The sequence below is a fragment of the Pundamilia nyererei genome, unplaced genomic scaffold, assembly GCF_000239375.1.
Source record: "Pundamilia nyererei isolate P.nyererei 1_Seehausen unplaced genomic scaffold, PunNye1.0 scaffold00387, whole genome shotgun sequence".
Classification (NCBI taxonomy): domain Eukaryota; kingdom Metazoa; phylum Chordata; class Actinopteri; order Cichliformes; family Cichlidae; genus Pundamilia; species Pundamilia nyererei.
Genome location: NW_005187788.1, coordinates 323258 through 332557, shown reverse-complemented (window position 1 = coordinate 332557; position 9300 = coordinate 323258). Strand labels below are relative to the sequence as shown.

The following is a 9300-nucleotide window of genomic DNA, read 5'->3' as shown; positions in this document are numbered from 1 at the left end:
AACAGTGGCAGTATAATGTCCTCGTAAGTGGATATCAGGCCCTTGTAGAGCAAAATTTTGTATTTTGGTCTAAATAACCCAAAATGTGATGTCCACATATGTGGACGCCAGGTCCGAGGAGGTTAATACCGGTTTCAGTGTGTAACCGTGTGCACAGTGCGTGTACGCTGTTCCTAGCTGATGTTTTAGAAAGCTGAGCTGGTATTGTGAATACAAAGGGAATCTTGTAAACAGATACCTGCATGCTGTTGATCTTATTGTCATATCCATGATCTCCAGCAAAGCCACAGTGCCTCCTGCCTTCAGGGACCTTCCTGTAATGACAGAGGTATCTTCTCTCATTCGTAACCAAGAGGACAGTGACGAACTTTGTTTCTACCATCAGTGTTGCTAAGGTTGGCAACAAAGAAGCCAAACTGTGTGACAGATATATAAAAATGTTTATTGTTTTTCTAATAATGTCACCTTCTGCTTACATTGATAAATGGACTGATTCTTCTATAGCGCTTCTCTACTCTCCCAGAGTACTCAAAGTGCTCTATACAACATGCCACATTCACTTTCTCTATACTTAGTGCTTTCTAACTACATGCAAACTCTGATGGATGCATCAGAAAGCAACTTGAGGTTAGTATCTTCCCCAAGGATACTTGGCATGCAGAGTGGAGAAGCCAGGGCCTTCTGATCAGTAGGTGACCTGCTCTTCCTCCTGAGCTACAGCGACCACAAAATAACTAAGACACATCTCTTTATTTCCCTCAAACCCACTGCTGGAGCAAAATTTAATCATGCAAACCTAATTTTTTTAAACATTGTTTAACAGGAATTGAATGAAGTATAATCATTTGCTAAACTACATGTGGCTGGTGTAACTGTTGTATCGTAAGTGTCAAAATAGGTTGTCATATGATTTACTGGTTAACAAGCTCAGGCCTGAGAAAAGCAGCTAACATAAATATGCCAAAAACTAATAGTGCCCATATAATCCCTCTATCATCGCTCTACTCACAACGAACATTTGTGCATGTGTTTGGCTGTGTTGTTGTTTATAGCTAATTTCTCCCTTTAAAACAAATGTTTGATTTTTCTTTATAACTCAATAACTTTAGCATGATATGAAATTAGAGGTGTGGACGATTGTACAGACAGACTTGCTGAAACAGGCTGTCTTTCACACCACAGCTCTGAGTTCAGTTATTTCTTGTGGCTTTTTTATGTGCCGAATCCAAAGATGAGGATTAAAAATAGCCGACTGTTTTGCTGGCCGCGACTGTTTCCAGGTTATTCAGTTTCTTACAATTTACACCTACATACACTGTTTAGGTAGTTGATTTTAAATTCTAAGCTTCTTGTCTCACTTTGACCTTTCTTCATTGTGTAGCAACTTAGAAAGTCTAAACATAGAAGACAGAGAGTTCCTAATCTTCTATATTATTACTGGGCTTCACAAATAACCTCAGGGTGGTTATCTTCCTTTTTACACCAAGGCAAACCACCCATAGATACCTGGTGCTGTGACCCTCTTTCGCCTCTTAGTCTTTTATCTATTGATCTGGATGACCTTCCTCTTGGTGTCAGAAATAATTTTATTTTGATGTCTACACTTAAGGTTTGGCACAATATTGCTGCCCACATTGGAAGAAGAGGTTTTTCTAGTGCACTACAGCCTCTGATTAGGAATAAAGCTGAAACACTTCTTCGGGTTTCTGCAAGTAAGACGTTTTGTAAAGTCCCTTAAATTTCCAGCCAGTCAACCTGTTTTGAATCCTGTTGAAAGCTTTCTCCTTAAATTTAATGAGGAAATAATCACAAAAAAGAAATGTACCTCTTTTTGTTATAGGGAAATTATTGTCTCCGAATTTTGTAACCACCGATAAGGCCAGGGTTTGATGTGAAACCGACATTGAAATTGAGCTTAGTACAGAAGCATGGTCTAAAATATTAGATCTGCCAAGAAAATGTTTTCCTGTAACCAACTGCAGGAACGCCATTACAGAATCGTACATAGACTGGAACGATGGGAGAGGCGTGAGTTTCTCAAAATGGGCTGATTGAGTTGAGTCGGCACGGATAAGATCTTGGAGAGGCTGACGGCTGCTGTGAATACTCAGAATAAGATCTCTGACTGCAGACTGGATACATCTCGGAAGGGCTAGCTCGGAATAACATCTCTGGGCGCAAATCGGATGACATCTTGGGGAGGCACACTGCTGTGAGTTCTCAGAAATTGGCTCCTTGAGCACAAGAAATGACAACATCACAGAATGCAAGTATGGCGAAGCTCGCGGTTCTCCAACGGGAGATTGAGAGACCAGTGTTGGACTGTAGAACTGCTTTGAAATTCATATGAGCTGTTCGCACTAAAGTAAAAATACCATCATTTATGCGGATGCCCCTTTGGCGCCAGCCGCAAGGCCGGAGCTGAACAAAACACCCTGATAACGACTGTGTTGAGTCTGTTCCTTCCTATTCCATGCAAGGCCACCTGGGTTGGCTGGAAGACTGTTTACTTAGCCTGGCAGCTGAACTCTCCCTACCCCGGATCCAACGCCACCTCCAACGCTTACCTCCCCTCTGATTTGGACTATCGGGTCAGTTGGAGGCGCAGTCGAAGATTGCAGCGGTCCCAGATCAGGTGTACACACTGGAACTCTTTCCCATGTTGCTGTCTGTGTTTATTGTGCTATGGTGTGTTGATATCTGTGCATTCCTGTATTATCCTTCTGTGTTACACATTTCGATGTTTTTTTCCTCGCTACCTAGTCTGACCTGTCTTCCCAATGTGATGTTTGTGTATTGTATGTACGGTCGGCAAGGTCTGTCATCTCGGTTGTGGGCAAAAGACCTGCAACTGACAAATAAAGGCTATCTCATCATCTCTCATACAATTTCAATTCACACGGACCAATTTCATCCAAAGGTGTGAAGGTTTGATTATATCTAAAAATTCAAGGCTCAAAATGGATTTTAGTAACTTCTGGTTTTAGTTAAGCACTTTTGGTTTAAACCTGACCTAAAACCATATCACGAAAACTAGAGCAAACCAACAATTATATACATCAGCTTCAGTGAGCACATTTTGGCTGTAGACCGGTGATGGTCGTATTCAGTGGAGTTTGCACTGTTGGTTACTTTATGATAAACACCAGGTGTTGCCATATTGTGCAGACCATCCAGAAAGTGTCTGTCCCCATTTTTGTAAGTGTAATTCTAGCATTTCTTTCATCTGTTACTTAGAACTGATTAGTACGTATTTCTGTTTGTATGTAGCCTTAGTCTTAGTCTAGCAGTCCACCCTCTGGTTATAGCTCCAGCAACATGGTGGTGGTGAGGTAACGTTTTTAAATGCTGCTGCAGGAACCAGGCTATTCAGTCTGTTTGGTGTAAAACCTCTCATGGATGCGGTTCATTTGTTATTGAGCAACTTAGCTTAACATGTAGCAAATGAATCCTGTGTTTCTGGTTCTGTAGTCTTCATACATCTACAACATCATGACAGTGTCCTCAGTCCTGAAGCTGCCCTTCAGTGTGTTGTCCCTATCCACCTACTTTAGTCCTTCAATCAACACGAGCCAAAGTCCTCTAATTGAAAAAAATAAACCACTTTTTATTAGGTGTCCATTAAAACAAAAACATGGCTGTGCCATGGGCTCCCCCGTGTCACCTATTGTAGCCAACCTTTACATGAAAGAAATGGAAAGAAAGGCTCTTGGCTCTTTTAAAGGGAGAGTACCCAGCCACTGGTACAGATATGTAGACGACACCTGAGTCAAAATCAAAACACAAGAAGTGGAATCACTGTGCACATTAACGCCATGGATAAAAACATCAAGTTCACCAGGGAAGACACAAAGGACGACTGTTTGCCTTTCCTGGACTGCGCTGTGCACATTGAAGAGAATGGCAACCTCAACATCGAAGTTTACCGGAAGCCCACACACACGGACCAGTACCTCCTCTTTGATTCCCATCACCCTCTGGAACACAAACTTGGAGTAATTAGGACCCTACAGCACCGGGCAGAACATGTTCCCTCTAAGCCTGAAGGGAAAAAGAAGGAACACACACATGTAAAGGAAGCACTCAAAACGTGCCTTCAGCTAATCCAAAACGCTGCAGCAAGAGTCCTGACAGGGACTAGAAAGAGAGAGCATATTTCTCCTGTTTTGGCTTCCCTTCCAACCGGTCGCAGCAGATGGCCGCCCCTCCCTGAGCCTGGTTCTGCCGGAGGTTTCTTCCTGTTAAAAGGGAGTTTTTCCTTCCCACTGTTGCCAAAGTGCTTGCTCATAGGGGGTCATATGATTGTTGGGTTTTTTTCTCTGTATCTATGAAGCGCCTTGAGGCGACTTATGTTGTGATTTGGCGCTATATAAATAAAATTGAATTGAATTGAATTGAATCCTAAATGGGCGTTAACTCATTCACTGCCATTGACGTCTATAGCCGTCAATTGCAGTGAATGAGTCAATGGGTTTAACTCATTCACTGCCAGCCATTGGCAGTGAATGAGTTAAAGTCAGCAAAGATGCACAGAAAAGAAGATCAGACACCAGCGAGGGAGGATAAGAAAGACACATGCAACAACTTTGTCATCCCCTATGTAGCCTGTGTATCAGAGAAACTCAGGAGAGTTCTCTTTCATAGCTTTTGTTTTGTGTCTCACTACGGGGAACGCCTTCTGTGTGACCTCCTCAGAAGCTGAAATACCATTACGTCAGCCCTTACAGGCTGGCTAAGTGACGCCCATGTGAGAAGGGGCTAGTGCCTCCATATATAATAGGCTGACATGGCGTCAGATGTGATTGAAAAACCTCTTCTCGCTTCTCACAGAAGCCTGTAAGACAACTGTGCTACTGGGTGCTAAGCTAAACTGTCCACAAATTCGAGTGAACAACTTGGTCACTGGGCGCTTTGTTCCCAGCATTTCAGTTGTCCACTAGCATACAAGCAGTAGCAATACTGTTCTGTAGCTAGTGTTGGTGTCAAGTAGCAATACTTTCACCCTGGGAAGTAGCAATATTTTTCCAAAGTGAAGTAGCAACACTTTGCTAATAAAGGTACCACTAGCTTCACCGACAGGTAGCAATACCCTTCGGCGCTAGTGGTTTTACACATTAGGTAGCAATACCTGTAGTAAAGTAGCATTACTTTTCACCCCACGCTAGCTGAGCAATATTCTCCACACTCAGTGTCGGTCTCGCTAACATGTGCAACCCTCTAGCTAACCATGGCTATGACTAACAACGAAGTTGCAAAACTTTGTCCTTGTGGCAAGAAAATTTCTGCTGGGGATACACACCCCGTGTGCGTGGCATGCCTAGGCTTATCTCACACTCAGGCTGCCTTGACACCCGCACACGACTGTATCCACTGCGCGGCTTTCCCACGCAAACTACTCCGCCGCAGGCTAGCTTGCCAGGCTAACCTGTCGGGTGGCGACCCTTTGCTGTGTGAGGCTGCTGCGGTGCAAGGAGAAATTGAGATGCCCGATGATTTGGCCACAACGCCAGGGCAGAACTGGGCAGAGGCAGACCCTCAGCCCATCGTGACCGTTTTCCCATCGCTGGAGGCACACGGAGAATGTGAGTTTTTCCCCCGTGCTGAAGTCACCCGGGGAGGAGATGCTAACGAGGACGGAGATGAGTCGGCTGACTCGGAGCTCCTGCTGTCTGACAACGAGGAAGAAGATTCCACCTCCTTGGCTAGCATCAGCTGGGCTGCAAAACCCTTGGCCACCGGTGAGGTTGAAAAACCGACACCGCCGTCTCCCTTGGATCTCGACATGCAGGATATGTGCAAGCGCGCAGCCGCTAGGCTCAACATCCCGTGGCCCACCACACAAACAGAGGTTGTAAAATCTCGTTTTGACGGTAAGAAATTGCTGAAGGCGAAAAAGACGCAGAAGCATGTGTTGCCTGTTTTTCCTGAGCTACTCGATGAGATAGCGGTGACGTGGAAAGCCAAACCTTACAGCGAGAAACACCCCATCGCGGGGAGCTCCCTGCTGGATTTTGAGGGGATGGAGTCTATCGGTCTCCGCCAGATGCCACAAGTAGAGCCATTGGTAACGAGCCATCTTCACCCGAAGATGGCTCGGGTGAGTCCAACACTGGTGAAGATCATCGGCTCCATCCCTCCCCTCCAAAACAGACCGCTTCCAGTCTAGCCTTACAGATAAGTGCTACAAGGCAGCGGCTCTGTCAGTAAGAACCCACAACACCTCCTCTATGTTAATGGCTTACCAAGCTGAGCTAGAAGAGGACATGACAGCTAAAGCAGATACCACAGTGTGGGAATTTATTCTGTGTTATAACTGACCACGTCCTCCGCCTGGGCAGAGAGCCATGGGCCTCGTGGTTCTTCAGGAGCGAGCATGCTGGCTCGGGCTCAACAACCTGACGACTAAGGAGAAAGAGGAACTCCGCGACACCCCTGTCGTCCCTCAAGGTCTCTTTGGTGCGGCTGTTACATCCATGCAGAAGAGATGTGAGGAAAAAAAGAGAGATGATGAGGCTCTGAAACTCTGCCTGCTGAGGAGGGCCCAGTCATTCGCGCAGGCAGCGTCTCGCCCGGTCCCCGCTTTCAAGATCCCCAAAGTGCCTAAGACGCAGACAGCCCCCCAAGCTGCTGGGACCCCTAAGAATCCATGGACTCAGAAGCAGTCTCCCCAGGCCAGACCTCAAGCGGCCCCTCCTCCTCCCCTCGCTGCCGCGATCGTGAGGAGGAAGAAGCGGCCGGCCTGACAGCCTCTTCTCTAGGCAGGAGCGAACCCAGTTTCCCCCCTTCATGGGCCGCTCTGCCGCCTCCCAGCTCCGATCCAGAGCAAGTTCAACGGGACATGTTCCACACAGAGTGCATAACTCGGGCCGGCATTCCTGTCACTGGACCCGCCAGAGGGAAAGAGAGCCAAAGTTCACAGTGTTGTTTCATGAGCACTTCTCTCATGCATTCTGTATTAAAAAAGCCCCGACACGCGCATCTAGACAGTTTGCCGAGGGCGCTGTCGAGTGTTGTAAAAAAATCAAACATGCTGAAAAACAAGGTCAAGGTCAAGGTCAAGGTCAAGGTAACTTTATTTATACCCAAAGGCAAGGTAAATTTGCTTTACAGAAAAATGACAGCATTTGGCATCCCTTTAAAAACATACCGTTTTTAAAGGGATGGCAGACCAATGTCTGCCATAACGCAGCACGTGGAGACTCATGTTTCCACAGCTGTGATAATACAGATGAGCCCGTCACCTCCCTCACCTGTGACAGAGGTGACGGGACACCGAAATGGCGTATGTTTTGCCCTGCAACCACAAGGTGGAGCCAAAACGCTATCTTCGGTGGAGTCACCAGTGAGCCCTTTGTCTCTCCATATAAAGAGCTGGGCTACCTGCACTCAGTCAGCATGGGTGCTGAGGACATTGGAAAAGGCTGCAATTCAATGTCGCTCCACCACATTTCAAAGAAATCATTTACTCCCGTGCTCTGGGCGAGTCTGCCAGTTTTCTCCTGGAGGAAATTTCCACCTTGAGAGACAAAGGAGCTATAAGAGTTGGCCCTCCTGAGGAAATGCACAGCGGATTTTATTCAAGGTATTTCCTTGTGCCAAAGAAAGGGGGGAGGGGGGTGAGAGCCATTCTGGATCTCTGTGCCCTGAACCGGCATTTAAGGACATACAAGTTCAGGATGTTGACGCACGCCTCGCTGCTACGGTTTGTACGAGCGGGCAACTGGTTCACATCAATCGACCTGAGGAATGCTTATTTCCACATCCCCATATATCCCCCACAGTATCTAAGATTTGCTTTCCAGGGGATAGCAGCCCCAACCCGCCAGGAAACAGCTTGTCACACAAATGCTCTCATACACCATCTGGAGAGTTTTGGTTTCCAGATAAACGTGGAAAAGAGCACATTGAGGACAACTCAATGCATTACTTTCATAGGGCTCAGCCTAGACTCCCTCCGGATGAGAGCTTTTCTGTCCCCAGAGAGAACAGCGACCATACGGTCATCTCTAGCGCTCTAGCGATAACACTGGGATGCCTGCACATGAGAGGCTTTCAGCGCTGGGTGGGCTCGCGGGGACTAGACCCTCATCGAGACAGCCATCGTCGCATGAGAGTCTCTGCAGACTGTTCACTCGCTCTCCACAAGTGGAAGAAACCAGGTTTCTTGTCTCAGGGCGTTGCCAAGGGGGCGGTTTCAGCCAGGAAGGTGGTCTCCACAGATGCCTCTCTTTCGGGCTGGGGGGACACCCACGAAGGCAGAACAGTGAATGGGGAATGGGGCCCTCACATGCGCTCCACCCACATAAACTGTCTGGAACTGCTGGCGGTTCACCTGTCGCTAAAACATTTTCTCCCTTGGCTGAGAGGTCATCATGTTTTAGTGAGGTCAGACAATTCCACTGTTGTGGCCTACATCAACAGACAGGGGGGTCTGGGGTCCCCCAAGTTATACACACTGGCACACAGACTGATAGTCAGGAGCAGTGTCCACCTGCTGTCGCTGAGAGCAACTCACGTGCAACTCACGTGTCGGGAATCCCAGAGGTGGTGAAGCAGATCTGGCTGCGATTCGGTCAGGCGACCGTGGACGTTTATGCATCCAGGGAGAATGCTCAGTGTCCCCTGTTTTACTCGCTGCACGATCAGAGAGCTCCACTCGGGGTGGATGCTCTAGCTCACGAGTGGCCGAGAACCCTCCTCTATGCTTTTCCCCCAGTGGCCCTCATTTCTCCAACTCTGGCCAGAGTGAGAGAGAGAGGCCACTATATGATCCTGATAGCCCCGCACTGGCCAGGGAAGCACTGGCTGGCGGAGGTTTTTCAGCTGCTGTGCCTTGTGGTACCTTGTCCGTTACCACTACGCAGAGACCTTCTGTCTCAGGCACAGGGGGAAATATTCCACCCCCACCCAGACAGGCTAGCTCTATGGGCTTGGCCTGTGAGTGGTTTAACCTGAACACAGTGGGGCTCCCTCATAGTGTTATCGACACTATTCAGTGTTCATACCATTGTCTACTAGGATGCTATATGAGCACAAGTGGCGTGTGTTTGAAAGCTGGTGCTTAGAATCACAGGCCATCCCTTTTCAGTGCTCTGTGGCTGTGATTCTGTCATTTCTTCAGGCCCTGATTGATAAGGGTAAAGCCTTCTCCACCATTTCTGTCCTTGAAGACGGCTCTATTAATTGCTTTAGCTTCAGCTAAGCGTGTAGGAGAGATCCACGCTCTCTCAGTGCATCAGCCATGCATTCAGTTCTCCTCGGATAATATGAGGGTCAGTATGCGGCTCAACCCCGCCTTCA

At 47.4% G+C, this 9300-nt stretch overlaps 1 protein-coding gene across 1 annotated transcript in view; it reads right to left on the bottom strand.

Annotated features, from left to right (window-relative positions):
• enpp2 (ectonucleotide pyrophosphatase/phosphodiesterase 2) overlaps positions 1-9300 on the bottom strand; it is a 78041-nt gene that overhangs the window by 12082 nt on the left and 56659 nt on the right. Inside the window, exon 16 of the mRNA XM_005752880.1 lies at positions 239-314. Within this exon, the coding sequence (XP_005752937.1) occupies positions 239-314 (76 nt within the window). The remainder of the gene's footprint in view (positions 1-238; positions 315-9300) is intronic.